The sequence below is a fragment of the Pristis pectinata genome, chromosome 7, assembly GCF_009764475.1.
Source record: "Pristis pectinata isolate sPriPec2 chromosome 7, sPriPec2.1.pri, whole genome shotgun sequence".
NCBI lineage: Eukaryota > Metazoa > Chordata > Chondrichthyes > Rhinopristiformes > Pristidae > Pristis > Pristis pectinata.
In genome coordinates this window covers 103,906,942-103,928,478 of record NC_067411.1, presented here as the reverse complement: position 1 = coordinate 103,928,478, position 21,537 = coordinate 103,906,942, and the positions used below count along the sequence as shown (strand labels likewise).

Here is a 21,537-nt window from a genome sequence, read left to right as displayed (position 1 = left end):
AAACACACAGTGAAGAGTATTCTGGGGGCAGCCTGCAAGTGTCGCCACGCTTCTGGCGCCTGTATGGCATGCCCACAACTTCCTAACACACACATCTTTGGAATGTGGGAGGAAACTGGAGCACTCAGAAGAAACCCACGCAGACACACGGAGAACGTACAAACTCCTTACAGACAGTGGCCAGAATTGAACCTGGGTCGCTGGTGCTGTAATAGAGTTATGCTAACCGCTACACTACCGTGCCTGCACCTACATAGTCACCCTTTGTGCATGGTAGGTCATGTCCAATCAATCATATAGAGTTTTTTTGAGGAGGTTATAAGGCTGATGAAGGAAAGGTGGTGGACGTTGTCTACATGGACTTTAGCAAGGCCTTTAACAAAGTCCCGCATGGGAGGCTGCTCCAGAAGGTTAAGTCACTTGGCAATCAGGATGAAGTTTTCAATTGGATTCAACATTAGCTTAATGGGAGAAGCCAGAGAGTGGTAATAGATGATTTCCTCTATGACTGGAGGCCTGTGACTAGTGGTGTGCCGCAGGGATCGGTGCTGGGTCCATTGTTGTCTGTCATCTATATTAATGATTTAGATGATAATGTGGTAAACTGGATCGGCAAATTTACGGATGTCATCAAGACTGGGGGCGTAGTGGAGTGGATGGCGAGGAAGGCTATCAAAGCTTGCAGCGTGATCTTGACACAAGGGGCAGCTCAGCAGATCTGTTTGCATGATGTATGTCTTTATGACTCTAAATCCAATCCAGCTGATTACGACCCAAGCAGCCGTCTCTTAATTAACAAAGTGATAGCTTGTGTCATCAACAGTGCTATCAAATGGCACTAACTCCCCAAAAACCTGTTCGTTGATGCCAAGTTTGGGCTTCCCCACTTCACTGCAGACCTCATTATGTGGACGAAAGAGCTGAAGTGGTGCTAAGCCTACTGAGACCGTGACAACCAGCAACTGCACATTTACACTAATCCTACATTAATTTTTTGTTCTCCCCACATTCTCATCAATTCTGCCCCATCCTCCCAAGGCAAGAGTTACCGTCTTTGACATTAAGGCAACATTTGACTGAATGTAGCACCAAATACTTCTGGTAAAATTGAAGTTAAAGGGCATCAAGAGGAAACCATTCCCAATGGTTGGGGTCACATATCACACAGTAGATGACAGTGCATTGTGGGACCAGACATCTCAGTTCCAGGACAACACAATTGAAGTTTCTTAAGATAGTGTCCAAGACCCAAACATCATCAGCTGCTAAAACAATGATCTTCCTTCTGGCAAAAGGTCAGGAATTGGGGATATTTATTAGATGAACACACAATGTTCTCTTCTATTTGCAACTTCTCTTCAAATGAACAAGTTCTGAGGGATACAATTGATCAGAAATTCAAATGGACCAGCCACTGTATATTGTGGCTATGAGAACAGGTCAGAGACTGGATATTCTGCAGTGAATGTCTTATCTTAAAAGGCTTTCCACCAAACAGAGGGAGATAACATCTTCCATTATATCCAAGAGGAGCTAATGAGGGAGACTGTGAAATTTGGGTGGTCTGTTAACACAAGGAGCAGTTACTGCCTGTCCCAGCTATGCCAGCCCAGGGCACAGCCTTGAGCGCCACAGCTCAGTGCTGACTTTCAGGATGTTACCATTTACTGCAAGGGGAATTGAGTACAAAAGTAGGGAGGTTATGCCTCAATATATGGAGAATTGGTGAAACCATCACTGGAGAACCGTGTACCATTTCCGTCTCTTTATATAAAGAGGTTAATGCACTGGAAGCAAGTTCAGAGGATACTTATTAGACTAATATCTGGAATAGGCAGGTAGAATTACGAGGAAAGTTTAGACCAGCTAGACTTGTACCTGTTGAAGTTTAGACTGAAAGGGGGCTGACTGACACACAAGATCCTGAGGGGTGATTAGCCACTGAAGACAAACGGGGTGAATTTCTTTTTTCTCTCAAAAGGTTCTGAGTCTTTGGTACAAAAGCTTTGAATGTTTTTGAGGCAATTTAGACAGATTTTTAATAAATAAATAAAGTGAAAGGTTATCCCAGGAAGTCAGGAATGTCAAGTTGAGGTAACAGTCAGATCAGCCATAATCTTTTTAAATGGAGGAGCAGACTTGAAGAGCCAAGTGACTGACCCCTCCTCCTGATTCATGTGTCCATAATTAGCGATGGACATTGGCCCTGCCAGTCATTCCCACATCCTGAAGAATGAATGGTTAAAACAAATGATTGTTTGACAATCAAAAAAAAATTGAGAATTTGGACCGATGGGAGGATAGTCGATACTATTGGTTTAAATTCTCCCTCGGAACTTCAAACCTAATACACCAGATCAAATATTTCTCTGGATTTCTTGAATTTTATAGAACGGAGTAAAAGGGACAAAGCGATAATTATAAATCTGTACAAGGCAAGGGATAGATCTCAGTTGGAGTATTGATTGTATTTCAGGGTACCCCATTATTGGAGGACATTACTGAGCATACAGCATTGATTCATCAGAATGATACCAGTGATGACAAACTTGAATTATGAAGAGACCCTTGAGATACAGAGCAACACACAAGATGCCAGAGGAACTCAGCAGGTCAGACAGCATCTGTGGAGGGAAATGGACAGTTGACATTTCAGGTTGAGACCATTCATCTGGACTGAAAGACAGGGAGATCGCCAGTATAAAGAGGTGAGGGAAGGGGTGGAGCAAGAACTGGCAAGCGACTGGTGGATCCAGGTGAGGAGGGGAAAGTAGAAATAAGTTCAGTGACGGGTGGAAGCAGAGGGCTGCAGATGATGGAATCCGATAGGAAAGGAAGGGGGAGCATGGAACCAAATAACAGAGGTGGGGAGGGCAGATGGGAAAAGTGGGGAGGGGACCTAGTTGGAGGGGTGTGTGGGTGATGGGCAGGTGGAGGAGGAGAAAGAAACAGGGTGATGGGGTGCTGTGGGGAGGTGGGTGGGTGTAGAAGGAACTGGGTAGATCAGGAGTAGAGAGAAAAGGGATAGAGGGGGAGCAGGTTACCTGATATTGGAGAATTCAATGTTTATGCCGCTGGATTGCAGACGACCCAGGAGGAATATGAAGTACTGTTCCTCTAGTTTGCATTTAGCTCACCCTGACAGTGGAAGAGGCCGACGATAGACAGGCTGGTGTGGGAATGGGGAGGGAAATTGAAATGGCGGGCAACCAGGAGCTCCAGATGGAGCGCAGGTGCTCAGCAAAGTGGTTGCCTAGAGATACAAAGACTATTTCCACTGGATTAGGGAAGGTTTAGGAGAGATTTATTGGATTTTAGAATCCCATGAGAATTTTGGGATTAATTCCAAGAGGTTATTTCTGGTGGTTGTAAATCAATTGCAGGTAATTATGTAAATAGTCACCAAGATAGTGAGGTGGGAACTGAAAAGGAATTTATCTTGGTATAAAATTGTTGGAAGCTGGAATGGTTTGCCACATGGCACTATTGAAGCTGAGGCACATTTTCAGATGTATTAAATATATGATAACATGAAAACAATGATTCAGTGGAACTAGGTTTGGATTGCACTAGTGAGGAAAGGAACAGACTTGATGGATTGAATGCCCTTTTCATAACCTAAATGGGGCTTAAACATTATTTTCCATCTTAATGACAATAATTGAAGCAAGGTTAATGTTTATTGGTGTAGGCTAATCTTGTTCTCTTCGTATTGCAATTTAATGATTTTTGTTTGTAGAGGAGTAATAGTCCTCTGGATAGTTTAATTGATTGTAGGTGTAAAAGTTAACAAATTCCCTCTGACCACACTAAAGTAACAATGCAAACTGCATCTCAGATAAAACTAGCTCCAATATTTTAATTCACATTTCAGAAGAGCTCCCTACTGCAATGTCAAGTTCTTTCAATCTTTCTCAGTTTTCTAATGCCTTGTTGGAGTGCCAGATTGTGCCACATTATAATCAAAATGAAACACATCAGAAATTGAGATCAGATTGACTGACATTCTCCAGTCAATCTTACTGCAACTAATATTCATATTATTCAGATATTAAATGGTGTTGGCAATGTTACACTAAAAGGAGCATACTTCTCCAAATCACAAATATCCACCACAATTATGGGTGCAGAGGACTTAACTCCATAAATGACTACTGAACACTGGAGAAAATGAGAGTGCTGCTTGTTTCATGATATTGGACAGATTCAGTTCAAAGATCCACAGGGTTTGAAGGACTATATAGCCTACTCTTGTTTCTGGTCAGTGTTATATTGTGCAAAGTGAAGACGCTGTACCCTTGCACAATTTTACGCGAGGTAGGCCAATGCACTACGTTCTACGTGTCAGTTTCATCTGCTTCCTCTTAATGCTTTATTCTTACCTTGTGTCATTGATCACAGTGTTGAGAGCATCAACCAAATCCTGTGCACGTAATGTGGCAAAGTTAAGGACCACAGCCACTCCCTTTCCCTTCATGTGAGCCAAGTTATCAGGCTGATCTGCAAACAGAGGAATGCCAACCATGGGCACCCCATGATAGATAGCTTCATATATCCCATTGGTACCACCATGAGTGATGAATGCTCTGGTTTTGGGATGCCCTGCAAATTTATAGAAAATAAAAATTATGAATTGACCCTCCACAGCATCTGAATTGATAGACTGTTGATAGGATGAATGTTCAAAATTATAATACAGCACTTGTTTTACTTATTTGTTCATGAGTGTAGACATCACCGGCAACGTCAGCATTTACTGGCTGTCCCTAATTGCCCCTGAAACTGTGATGGAAGTTAAGCAGTGTTCATGTTGTTGGGTCTGGTGTAACGTACAGGCCTGCCCAGGGAAGGAGGCAACTTCCCCACTGAATGGGCCAGATGAAACTTTACAACAATCTATAGCTTGGGGAAAACTACAGCTTCGACTGTATTTTGTTTAAATTCCAGATTTTTTTTATTTAATCAATTAAGTTTGAATTCCCCAGCTGCCATGGTGGGATCAATCTCTTAATTCTAGAAACATAGAAAACCTACAGTGGTTCAGAACTATTGTCACTAGTCCAGTAATAAACCTACAAGACCACCACACTCATGATACACTGGTATTGGTATATTATTGTCACTTGTACCAAGGTACAGTGAAAAACTTGTCTTGCATACCAATCATACAGGTCAATTCATTACACAGTGCAGTTACATTGAGTTAGTACAGAGTCCATTGATGTAGTGCAGGTAAAAACAATAACAGTACAGAGTAAAATGTCACAGCTACAGAGAAAGTGCAGTGCAATAAGCTGCAAGGTCACAACAAGGTAGATTCAAGGTCAGAGTCCATCTTATCATACAAGGGAACCATTCAATAGTCTTATCACAGTAGGGTAGAAGCCATCCTTGAGCCTGATGGCACGTGCCTTCAGGCTCCTGTATCTTCTACCTGATGGAAGAGGAAAGAAGAGAGAATGACCTGGGTGGGTGGGGTCTTTGATTATGTTGGCTGCTTCGCCAAGGCAGCGAGAGGTAAAGACAGAGTCCAAGGAAGGGAGGCTGGTGTCCGTTACTCACTGGGCTGCCTCCACAACTCTCCGCAGTTTCTTGCGGTCCTGGGCAGAGCAGTTGCAGTACCAAGCCGTGATGTATCCAGATAGGATGCTTTCTGTGGTGCATCGATAAAAATTGGTGAGTGTCAAAGGGGACAAACTGAATTTCTTTAGCCTCGTGAGGAAGTAGAGGCACTGGTGAGCTTTCTTGGCCGTGGCATCTACGAGATTTGACCAGGTCAGGCTATTGGTGATGTTCACTCCCAGGAAGTTGAAGCTCTCAATCCTCTCGACCTCAGCACCGTTGATGTAGACAGGTGCATGTACACCGCCCCCTTTCCTGAATTCTTTTGTTGACATGGAGGGAAAGGTTGTTGTCATGACACCATGCCACTAAGCTCGCTCTCTCCTTCCCATACTCTGACTCATTGTTATTTGAGATACGGCCTACAACGGTGGTATTATCTGCAAACTTGCAGATGGAGTTACAGCAGAATCTGGCCACATAGTCGTCAGTGTATAGGGAGTAGAGTAGAGGGCTGAGGATGCAGCCTTGTGGGGCACCAGTGTTGAGAATAATTGTGCCGGAGGTATTGCTGCCTATCCTCACTGAGGTCTGTTTGTTAGAAAGTCAAGGATCCAGTAACAGAGGGAGGTGTTGAGTCCTAGATCTTGGAGTTTGGTGACAAGCTTGCTTGGGATTATTGTATTGAAGGCAGAGCTGTAGTCAACAAACAAATAGTCTAACGTAGGTGTCTTTACTATCCAGATGCTCCAGAGCTGAGTGTAGGGCCAGGGAGATGGCACCCACTGTAGCCTTGTTTTGGCAATAGGCAAATTGCAGTAGGTTGAGATTGTCTGGGAGGCTGGAATTGATGCGTGCCATGACCAGCCTCTCAAAGCACTTCATGATGGTGGATGTCAGAGCCAAATGGTCAGTAGTCTTTGAGGCATGTTACTTTGCTTTTCTTCGGTACTGGGATGATAGTGGTCATCTTAAAACAGGCGGGAACCTGAGATTGAAGCAGGGAGAGGTTGAATATGTCTGCAAATACTTCTGCCAGCTGATCAGCACAAGATCTGAGCACATGGCCAGGGACACCATCTGGGCCAGATGCTTTCCTCGTGTTCAGTCTCCAGAAGACTGATCTTATGTCCTCAACGGTGACCATGGGTTCAGTTGTATTGGAGGCTGTCAGGGTGGGTGGTGACAATCCACTTCCCTTCTGTTCAAAACACACATAGAATGCATTAAGTTCATTAGGGAGGGATGCGCTGTTGTTAACTGTGCAGCCCGTCTTCATCTTGTAGCCTATTATGGCATGTAAGCCCTGCCATAACTGACAGCTGGTCTGGGTGTTGCCTCTAGGCATTTCTGATAACTTTCTGAAGGTCATATCTCGATTTCTTGTACAGATCAGGATCATCAGATTTGTGTGCAGTAGTCCTCAACTTCAGTAGGGAGTGGATCTCCCGGTTCTTCCATGGTTTCCTGTTTGGGAACACCCATATTGTTTTCTTTGGTACACAGTCCCCAACACACTTGCTGATAAAGTCTGTGATGGTGGTGGCATACTCAAGGCTGGCAGCTGAGTCTGAACATGGACCAGTCCACTGTCTCAAAGCAGTCCTGTAGGAGCTCATCTGCTTCCTCAGACCAGAACTGCACAACTCTCCATACCAGATCCTCCTGTTTCAGTTTCTGTTTGTATGCAGGGAGAAGGAGCAGAGCCTGGTGGTCTGATTTCCCAAAGTGAGGGTGAGGGGTGGCTCGGAAGGCACCTTTGATCATTGTATAGCAGTGGTCAAGGGTGTTGGCACCCCAGGTGGAGCAGGAGATGTGCTGGTAGCATTTCGGTAACACACTCTTGAGATTGGCCTAGTTGAAGTCACCTGCGATAATGAAGAGGGCCTCGGGGTATCCTGTCTCAAGGTTGTTGACCAGGGAGTATAGCTCATTGAGTGCAGGCTTCATGTCCGTCTCTGGTGGGATGTAGACTGCCATCAGGTGGGATGTAGACTGCCATCAGGATAGCTGAAGTGAACTCCCTTGGCAGGTAGAATGGTCAACACTTCACTGTTAGATATTCCAGGACGGGCGAGCAGGAGCTCACCAGGACTGTCATGTCTGAGCACCACAAGTTATTAAGCAGACCTTTCCACCTTTAACTTGGCCTGAAGACACTGTACAGTTCATTCGATGAATTGAGAAGCCCTCAGGTTGAATGGCACAGTCAGGTGAAGCAGGTGTAAGCCACATTTCAGTGAGACATAGCAATTTGCAAGCTAACTTGCAGCTTAAAGGAGAACCAAGTGCATCTCGAGTCAGAACATTGTGGGTTCAAGCCCCATTCCCAAGTCTTGAGCAGAGACACTAGGCTGACACACCAGTAAGGTGCTGGTGTTGGAGATGCCATCCTCAGGCCAACTGATTGAAACCTGGTTCACTCCCTCATGTGCAGAAAAGATCTTATGACACTATCTAAGGGGAGTGCTTGAGTCATACAGTGTGAAACAGGCCATTCAGCTCACCACATACAAGTTGACTGGTGGACACCCATCTGTATTAATCCCATTTTCCAGCACTTGGTCAATAGCCGTCCATGCTGAGGCAGTTCAAGTGCTCATCCAGACACTTAAATGCTGTCAATGACTCTGCTTCTACCATCCTATCAGGCAGTGTGTTCCAGGTACTCACTGCTCTCTGGGTGAGAAAGGTCCCTCTCAGATCCCCTCCAAATCTTATTCCTTCCACTAAATCTATGTTCTCTAGTTTTATCTACCTCTGATATGGGAAAGGTTTCCTGCAGTCTACCCTATCTATACCCCTCACAACTTTACAGACCTCAGTCATGCCCCTTCTTAACCTCCTCTTCTCCAGGGAAACAGACCCAGCCTCTCCACATAAATGAACTGCTCCATCCCAGGCAATGTACAACAATAGGTGGAAGGGCAGATTATTATGAGAACATTGTGATTTAGCACCAGGATAGAGACAGATTGAGTGACTAGGTGAAAACCTGGCAAATTGACTTTAATGAGGAAAGTGTGAAGTCATGCATTTTGGTAAAAGGAATCAAAAAACATATTATTATCCACATGGAGAGAGATTACACGAGTGAAATGGTACATGGATCACAAAAACTTAGCGAGCAGGTCCAACAGGTATTTAAGAGGGCAAGTCGCATGTTGGTTTTTATTGTGAAGGGATAGAACTGGGAGGTCGTGTTCGAGTTGTATAGGGTGTTGCTGAGACAACACCAGCAATATTGTGCACAGGTTTGGTCCCCTTACATAAAACAGGATATAGTAACAATGGAGGCACTCCATGGGAGATTCACCAAGGTAATTCCTGGGATAAGAGGGTTGTCCTATCGACGATAGACAGTTTGGGTCTCAATTCATTGGGATTTAGAAGAACGAGGAGTAACCTTATTCAAGCTCATAAGATTCTAGGTGGCCTTGATAGAGTAGATGGAGATGTTTTCATGAGTGGGAGAGTCACAGACAAGGGGACATAGATACAGAATAAGGGGCCTGGCATTTAAAATTGAGGTGCATAGAGATGACTTCCCTCAGAGGGTGGTGAATCTCTGGAATTCTCTGCCCTCTAGTATGGCAGAGATGGATCAGTAGATATATTTAAGACAGAGAGAGATACAAATTTGAAAGATTTAGGAACAGAGGACATGGGGAAACTGGTACAGAAGAGGAGTTGAAACCAAAGTACATCAGCCATGATCACATTGAACGGTGGGGCAGGCTTGAGGAACCCAGTGGCCTACTCCTGCTCCTATTTTCTTGTGTTGTTGATTATATTCAAGAGAGGGTTTCAACTACCAAGGAGTCAAGGGTTATGGAGGGAGCATGAGAAAGTCCTGAGACCAAGACTGGATCAGCCATTTTACTGAAGGCATGTTCCCTGATGATTGCACAATGTTCAGTACCATTTGCAACTCCTCAGATAATGCAGTCTGTAACAAATGCAGCAAGCCCTAGATAATGTTCGGACTGATAGATGGAAAGTAACATTTGCGCTACACAATGATGATATTGAACAAGAGAAAATACATCTGTCGCGCCCCCCCCCCCCCCGACATTCAACAGCATTACCATCACTGTCAATATCCCAAGGCTTCCCATGGAACAGAAACTGAACTGCAGTAGTCACACACACACACACACACACACACACACACACACACACACACACACACACACACACACACACACACACACACACACACACACACACACACACACACACACACACACACACACAGTGTGGCTACAAGAGCAGGTCAGAGGCTGGGAACCCTGTGGTGAGTAACTCACCTCCTGTCCACCATGTACAAGGCTCTCTAGAACAACATTGTGGGTATACCCACACCTCAAAGACTGCAGTGGTTCAAAAAGACGAATGACCACAACTCAGGGGAAACTAGGGATGGGCGTTGGGGAACTGGAGCTGGATGAACTCTGGATCATTTGGGAAACTGAGGAGATGATAGACAGGAGTTACTGGAAGGCAGTCACACCTGGGTGACAGGATGCAGGTAGCTGGGTGACCATCAGGGGAGGGAAAGGGAATAGACAGTCAGTGTGGTTACCCCTGTGGCCGTTCCCCTCAATAACAAATATATCATTTTGGTTACTGTTTGTGGGGGGGGGGGGGGGGGGGGGGCGCGCCGGTGGGAAGTGGGGTAGATGACCTACCAGAGGAAAGCCACAGTGGCCAGGTCTCTGGCTCTGTGGCACAGAGGTGAGAGGTGGGTGGAGTGGAAGAAGAGGGCTGCAGTAGTGATCAGGGATTCATTGGTTAGGGGAACAGACAGGGGATTCTGTGGATGAGAATGGGACTCCTGGATGCTATGATGCCTCCCAGATGCCAGGGTCAAAGACATCTTGGATCAAGTCCACAGCATTCTTAAGGGGGAGAGTGAGCAGCCAGAAGTCGTGGTACACATTGGTACTAATGACATAGGCAGGAAAAGTGACAAGGTCCTGCAACGTGAGTTCAGGCATTTTAGTGCTAAGTTAAAACTCAGGACCTCCAAGGTGGTGATTTTGGGATTGCTACCCATGCCACATGCTAGTGAGGCAAGAAATAGGAAGATAGTGCAGTTTTGACCATTCTTCAGCATGCACAACCTCATCTTCACCATGGGCATCCAGTCCCCATATACCTCCATTCCCCATTTTGACAGCTGCAGCACTCTCCGCTTCTTTCTTGACCAGAGACAGAACCATTCCCCTTCCACTAACACTCTCCTCTGCCTGGCTGAACTAGTCATCACCCTTAACAACTTTTGATTCCTCTCACTTTCTACAGACCAAGGGCACAGCCATGGACACTTACATGGGCCCCAGATATAGTTGGCTATGTTGAACAGTCTTTGTTCCAAGCCTACTCTGGCCCCATTCCTCAACTCTTTCTCTGCTATATCAACAACTGCATTGGTGCCACCTCTTGTACCCATGTGGAACTCAACAGTTTCATAAACTTCGCCACTAATGTACCAATGACATAGGTAGGAAAAGAGATGAGATACTGAAGAGAGAATAAAGGGAGCTAGGTAGGAAGCTGAAAAACAGGACCTCAAAGGTAGTAATCTCTGGATTGCTGCCTGTGTTACGTGCCAGTGAGGGTAAGAATAGGATGATTTGGCAGGTGAATGTGTGGCTGAGAAATTGGTGCAAGTGGCAGGGTTTCAGATTTGTTGATCATTGGGATCTCTTCTGGAGCAGGTATGACCTGTACAAAAGGGATAGGTTACACCTGAACTGGAGGGGGACCAATATTCTTGCGGGCAAGTTTGCTAGAAATGTAGGGGAGTGTTTAAACTAGTTTGGCAGGGGGATGGGAACCGGAATGATAGGTCAGAGCTTGGTTCATTTAGTGTACAAGTAGATGCAGAGTGTAGAAAGACTGAGAGGAAGGATAGGTAGTTGAAATGGACAAAATTGCAGTCAGTTGGATGTTCTGAAGAGTGTCTGCTTTAATGCAAGAAGTATCAGAAACAAGGGTGATGAACTTACAGCATAGGTAAATACATGGAACTAAGACATTGCAGCCATTGCAGAGACCTGGCTGTCACAAGGGCAGGAATGGCTGCTGGATATTCTGGGGTTTAGATGTTTCAAAAGGGACAGGGACGGAGGTAAAAGAGGTGGGGGGTGGCTTTGCTGATCAGGGACAGTGTCACAGTTGTAGAAAGGGAGGATGTCCTGGAGGGATTGTCCACTGAGTCAGTGTGGGTGGAAGTCAGAAACAGAATGGGAACGATCACTATTGGGAGTATTCTGTTGACCACCCCCCCCTCCCACCCCCAATAGCAGCAGAGACACTGAGGAGCACATCAGGAGGCAGATTTTGGGGAGGTGCAAAAATAACAGGGTTGTTGTCATGGGTGATTTCAACTTCCCTAATATTGATTGGCACCTCCTTAGTGTAAGGGGATAGATGGGATGGAGTTTGTTTGGTGTGTCTAGGAAGGATTCCTGACACAGTATGTGGACAGGCCAACCAGAGGAGAGGCTATTCTGGACCTGGTACTAGGCAATGAGCTTAATCAGGTTTTAGATCTGTTGGTGGGAGAGCATTTTGGAGATAGTGACCATAATTTCTTGACCTTTACCATAGCCTCGGAGAGGGATAGGAGCAGACGATATGGGAAAGTATTTAGCTGGGGGAAGAGAATTATGATGCTGTTAGGCAGGAACTTGGGAGTGTGAATTGGGAACAGATGTTCTTGGGGAAGTGCACAGAGGAAATGTGGAGGTTGTTAAGGAACACTTGCATAGGGCTCTGGATGAGTTTGTCCCATTGAGGCAGGGTAAGGATGGTATTGGTTTATTATTGTCACTTGTACCAAGGTACAGTGAAAAACTTGTCTTACAAACTGATTGTACAGGTCAATTCATTACACAGTGCAGTTACATTGCATTAGTACAGAGTGCATTGATGTAGTGCAGGTAAAAACAATAACAGTACAGAGTAAAGTGTCACAGCTACAGAGAAAGTGCAATGCAATAAGCTGCAAGGTCACAACAAGGTAGATCGTGAGGTCATAGTCCATCTCATTGCATAAGGGAACTGTTCAATAGTCTTATCACAGTGAGGTAGAAGCTGTCCTTGAGCCTGGTGGTACGTGCCCTCAGGCACCTGTATCTTCTACCCGATGGAAGAGGAGAGAAGAGAGAATGTCAATGGCGGAGTGAAGGAACTGTGGTTGACATGAGATGTAGAATATTTTGTCAAGAGGAAGAAAGAAGCTTACCTGAGATTTAGAAAGCATGGATCAGACAGCTCTGGAGAGTTACAAGGTAGCCAGGAGGGAGCTTAAGAATGGATTTAGGAGAGCTAGAAGGGGGGCATGAGAAGTCCTTGGTGAGTAGGATCAAGGAAAACCACAAGGCATTGTACACATGTGAAGAATAGAAGGATGACTAGAGGGAGGGTAGGACCAATCAGGGATAAAAGACAAAACGTGCCTGGAGTCAGAAGAGGTAGGGGAGGTCCTTAATGAATACTTTGCTTCAGTGTTCACTAGAGTGGGAGACCTTGATGTTTGTGAGAATGGCGTACGACAGACTGATACGCTAGGGCATGTCGATGTGAGGAAAGAGGATGTGCTGGAAATATTGAAAGACATTAGGATAGATAAGTCACTGGGGCCAGACAGGATAAACCATAGAACCATACAGCACAAAACAGGCCCTTCAGCCCACGATGTTGTGCCGTCCACCAAATCACCCTCACACTATCTAACCCTTTCCTCCCACATATCCCTCTATCTCACATTCCTCCATATGCCTATCCAACAAATTCTTGAACCTGTCCAATGTATCTGCCTCCACCACCACCCCATATAGCCAAGGTCATTACAGGAAGCTAGGGAAGAGATTGCTGCACCTTTGGTGATGATCTTTGCATCTTCACTGGCCACAGGAGTAGTGACAGATGATTGGAAGGTGGCAAATGTTGTTCCTTTGTTTAAGAAAGGAAGTAGGGATAACCCTGGGAATTACAGACCAGTGAGTCTTACTTCAGTGGTGGGCAAATTCTGAAGTAGATTCTTAGAGATGGGATTTATGGGCATTTAGAGAAGCATAGGCCTATTAAGGACCGTCAACATGGCTTTGTGAGGGGCAGGTCGTGCCTCACGAACCTGACTGAATTCTTTGAGGATGTGACAAAGCACATTGAGGAAGGTAGAGCAGTGGATGTGGTGTACATGGATTTTAGTAAGGCATTTGATAATGTTTCTCATGGAAGGCTTATTCAGAAAGTCAGGAGGTATGGGATCCAGTGATTCTTGGCTGTGTGGATTCAGAATTGGCTCGCTCATAGAAGACAGTGGTGGTAGATGGAGCGTATTCTGCCTGGAGGTCAGTGACAAGTGGTGTTCCGCAGGGATCTGTTCTGGGACCCCTGCTGTCTGTGATTTTTATAAATGACTTGGATGAGGATGTGGAAGGGTGGGTTAGTAAATTTGCTGATGACTCAAAGGTTGGTGGTGTGGATAGTGTAAAAGGTTGCTGTAGGTTACAACAGGATATCGATAGAATGCAGAGCTGGGCTGAGCAGTGGCAGATGGAGTTCAACCTTGAAAAAAGTGTGAAGTGATACACTTCAGGAGATCAAATTTGAAGGGAGAATACAAGGGTTTCATTTCAGCGAGAGAATTGGCCAAGGACTTGGGAGCAGCTAAGTGTTTTTATTAAACTAATTGGGAATAGTGGGGTAAGACTACACAGGCGCATGACATCAGCGTGTAGTGCACGTTCAGTTTAAAAAGACTGCCATATTTAGCGGGCAGTGACGGAGCAGGCAGCAGAGTGAGAGGTAGTAGAGTGATTGGTCTTTGGCTCAATGGGCTTAGGAGGTAACGGGGTGAGGAGAGATCCACTTATCTATTATTCTCTTTGGCATCAAGAGGCGGAGGCCATCTGCAACAACACTGGTGAGTAGCTTGTAAGTAAGGGTAAGGTTTACTGTTAACTGGTATGACTTTTAAGTAGAATACAGCTAGGTAGGGAAAAAATAGTTCAGGTGGAGGGCAAGGCGATGTGCTGCAGCTGCTTGATGTGGGAGCTAGTGGACTCTGCTGTGGAGCCCAGTGACCACATCTGCAGTAAGTGCTTGAGGCTGGAGGAACTTCAGCTCAGCATTGATGAGCTGGAGTCGCAGCTTCAAACACTGCGAAGCATCAGGGAAGGAGAGAGTATGTAGATGCTGTGCATCGGGAGGCAGTCACCCCACTTAGAGCAGGTACTTCGAGGGTCCAGGAGGCAGATAGATGGGTGACTGTCAGGGGAGAGAAAGAGAAAGGGAACAGGCAGAGCAGAGGATCCCAGAGGCAGTTCCCCTCAACAACAGGTATTCCGCTTTGGATGCTGTTGAGGGGGATGACCTACAGGGATCAAGCAGCAGTAGCCAGGTCTCTGGCACTGGGGCTGGTCCTGCTGCTCAGAAGGCAAGGGAGGGGAAGAGGAAGGCAGTAGTGATAGGGGACTCGATGATCAGGGGAACAGATAGGAGGTTCTGTGGACATGAGTGAGAATCCCAGATGGTATGTTGCCTCCCAGATGCCAGGGTCCAGGATGTCTCTGATCAGGTCCACAGCATTCTTGAGTGGGAGGGAAAGCAGCCAGAAGTCGTGGTACATATCGATACCAATGACATAGGTAGGAAGAGGGATGAGATCCTGAAAATTGAGTTTAGGGAGCTAGGCAGAAGGCTGAAGAACAGGACCTCAAGGGTAGCAATCTCAGGATTGCTGCCAGTGCCATATGATAGTGAAGGTAGGAATAGGAGGAGATGGCAGATAAATGCATGGCTGAGGAGTTGGTGCAGGGGGCAAGGTTTTAGATTTTTAGAAGAAAACAGAAAAACCTACAGCACAATTCAGGCCCTTCGGCCTACAAAGCTGTGTCGAACATGTCCCTGCCCTAGAAGTTACTAGGCTTACCCATAGCCCTCTATTTTTCTCATCTCCATGTACCTATCCAACAGTGTCTTGAAAGACTCTATCATATCCACCTCCATCACCGTTGCCGGCAGCCCGTTCCACACACCCACCACTCTGAGCAAAAAAAAATACCCCTAACATCTCCTCTATACCTACTCCCCAGCACCTTAAACCTATGACCTCTTGTGGCCACCATTTCAGCCCTGGGGAAAAGCCTCTGACTATCCACCCAATCAATGCCTCTCATCTTATATACCTCTATCAGGTTCCCCCTTCACTCCAAGGAGAAAAGGCCAAGTTCCCTCAACCTGCTTTCACATGTCATGCTCCGCATTCCAGGCAGCATCCTTGTAAATTTCCTCTGCACCCTTCCTATGGCTTCCACATCCTTCCTGTAGTGAGATGACCAGAAGTGAGCACAGTACTCCAAGTGGGGTCTAACCAGGGTCCTATATAGCTGCAACAATACCTCATGGCTCCTAAATTCAATTCCACGATTGATGAAGGAAAATACACCATATGCCTTCTTAACCAGAGTCAACCTGCGCAGCTGCTTTTAGCGTCCTATGGACTCAGACCCCAAGATCCCTCTGATCCTCCACACTGCCGAGAGTCCTACCATTAATACTATATTCTGGCATCATATTTAACCTACCAAAGTGAACCACTTCACACGTATCTGGGTTGAACTGCATCTGCCACTTGTCAGCCCAACTTTGCATCCTATCTATGTCCCTCTGTAACATCTGACTGCCCTCCACACTAACCACAACACCTCCAACCTTTGTGTCATCTGCAAACTTACTAACCCATCCCTCCACTTCCTCATCCAGGTCATTTATAAAAATCACCAAGTGTCAAGGTCCTAGAACAGATCCCTGAGGCACACGACTGGTCACCGACCTCCATGCAGAATACTACCCATCAACAACCACTCTTTGCTTTGTGGATCCAGAATTGGCTTGCCCACAGAAGGCAATGTCCCCTTGGATCCCATGTCTCCTTACTTTCTCAATAAGCCTTGCATGGGGTACCTTATCAAACACCTCACTGAAATCCGTATACACTATGTCTACTGCTCTCTCTTCATCGATGTGTTTAGTCACATCCTCAAAAAATTCAATCAGGCTCGTAAGGCAGGACCTGCCCTTGACAAAGCCATGCTGACTATTCCTAATCATATTATACCTCTCCAAATGTTCATAAATCCCGCCCCTCAGGATCTTCTCCATCAGCTTACCAACCACTGAGGTAAGACTCACTGATCTATAATTCCTGGGCTATCTCTACTCCCCTTCTTGAGTAAGGGAACAACATCTGCAACCCTCCAATCTTCTGGAACCTCTCCAGTCTCTATCGATGATGCAAAGATCATTGTCAGAGGCTCTGCATTCTCATCCCTCGCCTCCCACAGCAGCCTGGGGTACATCTCATCCAGTCCCAGCGACTTATCCAACTTGATGCTTTCCAAAAGTTCCAGCACCTCCTCTTTCCTAATATCTACATGCTCAAGCCTTTCAGCCCGCTGCAAGTTCCCACTACAATCCCCCAGATCTTTTTCATAATGAATACTTTACATCAGTATTCACTAAGTACCTCTGCTATTTCTTCCAGATCCATACACACTTTCCCACTACTGCACTTGATATGCCCTATCCTTTCGCATCTTATCCTCTTGCTCTTCACATATCTATAGAATGCCTTGGGGTTTTCCTTAATCCTGCCCGCCAAGGCCTTCTCATGTCCCCTCCTCGCTCTCCTAATTTCCTTCTTAAGCTCCTTCCTATTAGTCTTATACTCTTCTAAATCTCTAACATTACCTTAGCTCTCTGTACCTTTTGTAAGCTTTTCTGTTCCGTTTGACTAGATTTATTATAGCCTTTGTACACCACGGTTCCTGTATCCTCTCGTGACTCCCATCTCATTGGAACATGCCTATGCAAAACTCCACACAAACATCCCTTGAATATTTGCCACATTTCTTCCGTACTTTTCCGAGAGCATCTGTTCCCAATTTAATCTTCCAATTTCCTGCCTGAGAGCCTCATAATTCCCTTTACTCAAAGTAAACGCCTTTCTAGTCTGTCTGTTCCTATCTCTCTCCAGTGCTATCTTAAAGGAGATAGAATTATGATCATTATCTCCAAAATGCTCACCCACTGAGAGGTCTGACACTTGACAAGGTTCATTTCCCAATAGCAAATCAAGCACAGCCTCTCCTCTTATAGGCCTATCTACATATTGTGTCAAGAATCCTTCCTGAACACACTTAAACTCCACCCCATCCAAACCCCTCACTGTCCAGAGATGGCAATTGATGTTTGGGAAATTAAAATCCCCCATTGCAACAACTCTGTTATTCTCACACCTTTCTAGGATCTGCTTCCCTATCTGCTCCTCAATATCCCTGTTACTATTGAGCAGCCTATATAAAAAGAACACCCAGTAAAGTTATTGACCCTTTCCTGTTCCTAACCTCCACCCATAGAGACTCCGTAGACAGTCCCTCCATGACGTCCACCCTTTCTGCAGCCATGACACTCTCTCTGATCAACAGTGCCACTCCCCCACCTCTTTTGCCTCCCTCCCTGTCCTTTCTGAAACCTGACACTTGAAGTAACCATTCCAGTCCCTGAGCCATCCAAGTCTCTGTAAAGGCCACCACATCATAGCTCCAAGTATTTATCCAAGCTCATCCGTCTTGTTCACAATACTCCTTGCGTTAAAATAGGCACGTCTCAAACCGGTCTGAGCACGTCCCTTCTCTATCACCTGCCTATCCTCCCTCTCGTACCTACTACTAGCTTTCTCTATTTGAGAGCCAAACACCTCTTCCCCAGTCTCTCCAGTTCAGATCCCACCCCCCAACAATTCTAGTTTAAACTCCCCCCAGTAGCCCTAGCAAACCTCCCCGCCAGGATATTAGTCCCCCTGGGATTCATGTGCAACCCGTCCTCTTTGAACAGGTCATACCTGCCCCAAAAGAGGCCCCACTGATCCAGAAATCTGAATCCCTGCTCCTTACTCCAATCTCTCAGCCATGCATTTAACCTCCACCTCATTCTATTCCTATACTCACTGTCATGTGGCACAGGCAGTAATCGTGAAATTACTACCTTTGAGGTCCTGCTTCTCAACTTCCTTCCTAACTCTCTATAGTCTTTTTTCAGGACCTCATCCCTTTTCCTACCTATGTCGTTGGTGCCAATATGTACCCCGACCTCTGGCTGTTCTCCCTCCCTCTGCAGGACATCCCGGACCCTGGCACCTGGGAGGCAAACTCCCAGGTGCCAGGAGTTTCTCTCCTGCGTCCACAGAATCGCCTGTCTGCCCACGTAACTATAGAGTCCCCCATCACTACTGCCCTCCTCTCTCCTTCGTACCCTTCTGAGCCACAGGGCCGGACTCTGTGCCAGAGGCACTGCCACTGTTGCTTCCCCCAAGTAGGCTGTCCCCCCCCCAACAGTACTCAAGCAGGAGTACTTATTGTCAGGGGGTACAGCCACAGGGGTACTCTCTAGTACCTGACTCTTCCCCTTCCCCCTCCTGACTGTGACCCACTTGCCCGACTCCCATGGTCCCGGTGTGACCACCTGCCTATAACTCCTTTCTATCACCTCCTAATTCTCCCTGATCAGATGAAGGTCATCGAGCTGCATCTCCAATTCCCTAATGCAGTCCCTCAGGAGCTACAGCTCGACACACCAGGTGCACATGTAGCCTTCCTGGAGGCAGGGAGACTCCGGGAACTCCCACGTCTGACACCGAGCACTCATACTACTTCCTTTATTCAAGTCACCTATTTTTCCTCACCCCTTTACGCTGAAGCCCCTTGAGCCAAAGCCTAACCACTCTGCTCCCTCTCACTCCACTGCCCGCTCTGACGCTGCCCGCTGGATATGGCTGTCTGCTTTTTAAACTGCCCGCGCTTTACCTGCTGACATCATGCACCTGTGCAGTCCTGCCCCCATTATTCCCGATGAGAACGTATAAAAAAAGAACCTTATAAAACAAAACCTTATAATAAAAACCCTACTTTAAAAAAAAGAAAAACTTATCTGTTCCAAAGTCCTGACACCTGCCGAAGCAAAACCCACGAAACCTCCTAAGTTTTTTTTTCCTACTGATCTTTGGGATCTAAGGGATCATTGGGATCTCTTCTGGGGAAGGTGGGACCTGTACGGAGTGGATGGGTTACAACTGAACTCGAGGGGGACCAATATCCTTGCAGGCAGGTTTGCTAGTGTGGTTCGGGAGGGTTTAAACTAGTTTGCAAGGGGGATGGGAACCGGAGGGATAGGTCAGTGGAAGAAGTGCATGGAGTAAGGTCAGATCTAACAGAGGTTTGGAGGAAGGAGAAGCAGAGTGCAGGGTATAAAAGTAGAAAGGTGGATGGGCTAAAGTGCATTTACTTAAATGCGAGTATCATGAATAAGGGAGATGAATTGAGAGCTTGGATAAATACATGGAACTGTGATATTGTGTTTCTTGCAGAGACATGGCTGTCACCAGGGCAGGAATGGATACTGAATATTCCTGGTTTTCAGTATTTTAAAAAGGGATAGGGAGGGGTGGGGGGTGTGGGGGGAAGAAGAGGAGGAGGGGTGGCGATACTGGTCAGGGACACTGTTACAGCTGCAGAAAGGGTGGATAATGTAGAAGGATCCTCTCTAGAGTCAATATGGGTGGAAATTAGGAACAAGAAAAGAGCAGTTACTCTACTGGGAGTATTCTATAGGCCCCCCGGTAGCAGCAAGGATACTGAGGAGCAGATTGGGAGGCAGATTTTGGAAAGGTGCAAAAATAACAGGGTTGTTTTCATGGGAGACTTCAACTTCCCAAATATTGATTGGCACCTGCTTAATACCAAAGGTTTAGACGGGGTAGAGTTTGTTAAATGTGTCCAGGATGGATTCCTGTCACAGTATGTTGACAGGCCGACTAGAGGGAATGCCATATTAGATCTAGTATTAGGTAATGAACCAGGTCAGGTGACATCTCAGTGGATGAGCATTTGGGGGACAGTGAACATTGCTCCCTAACCTTTAGCATTATCTTTGACAGGGATAGGAGCAAAGAGGACAGGAAAATATTTAATTGGGGAAGGGCAAATTATGAGGCTATAAGGCTAGAAATTGAGTGTGAATTGGGATGACATTTTTGAGGGGAAATGTACTATGGAGATGTGGTTGTTGTTCAGGGATCTCTTGCAGGATGTTAGGGAAAAATTTGTCCTGGTGAGGCAGAGAAGGAATGGCAGGGTGAAGGAACCATAGGTAACAAGAAAGGTGGAACAACTAGTTAGGAGGAAGAAGGCAGCATACATAAGGTGTAGGCAGCAAGGATCAGATAGGGTTCATGAGGAATATCAGATAGCAAGGAAGGAACAAGGAGCTGAGGAGAGCAAAAAGGGGATGTGAAAAGGCCTTGGCGAGGAGGGTTAAGGCATTTTTCACTTATGTGAAGAGCAGAAGGATGACGAGAGTAAAGGTAGGACCGATGAGAGACAAAGGTGGGAAGATGTGCCTGGAAGCTGTGGAAGTGGGTGAGGTTCTCAATGAATACTTCTCTTCAGTATTCACCAAGGGGAGGGGCCTTGATGACACTAAGGACAGTGTTGGTAAGGGTAATGTTCTAGAGCATGTGGATACCAAGAGAGAGGATGTGTTGGAGCTGTTAGAAAATATTAAGACAGATAAGTCCCCGGGGCCTGACAGAATATTCCCCAGGCTGCTTCGTGAGGTGAGGGAGGAGATTGCTGAACCGTTGGCTTGGGTCTTTGAGTCCTTGTTGTCCATGGGAATAGTACTGGAGGATTGAAGGGTAGCAAATGTTGTCCCCTTATTAAAAAAAGGTAGTAGGGATAGTCCAGGGAATTATAGACCAGTGAGCCTTATGTCAGTGGTGGGCAAGCTGTTGGAAAGGGTTCTTAGAGATAGGATCTATGAGCATTTAGAGATTCATGGTCTGATCAGGGACAGCCAGCATGGCTTTGTGAAGGGCAGATCATGTCTTACAAGTCTGAT

General features: G+C 46.1%; 1 protein-coding gene across 4 annotated transcripts in view; it reads right to left on the bottom strand.

The window, feature by feature from the left end:
• Nucleotides 1-21,537, bottom strand: part of LOC127572597 (UDP-glucuronosyltransferase 2A1-like) — a 117,994-nt gene that overhangs the window by 3,236 nt on the left and 93,221 nt on the right. For all 4 annotated transcript variants that reach the window (XM_052020030.1, XM_052020033.1, XM_052020031.1 and 1 more), the window contains one exon: nt 4,383-4,602. In XM_052020030.1, the coding sequence (XP_051875990.1) occupies nt 4,383-4,602 (220 nt within the window). The remainder of the gene's footprint in view (nt 1-4,382; nt 4,603-21,537) is intronic.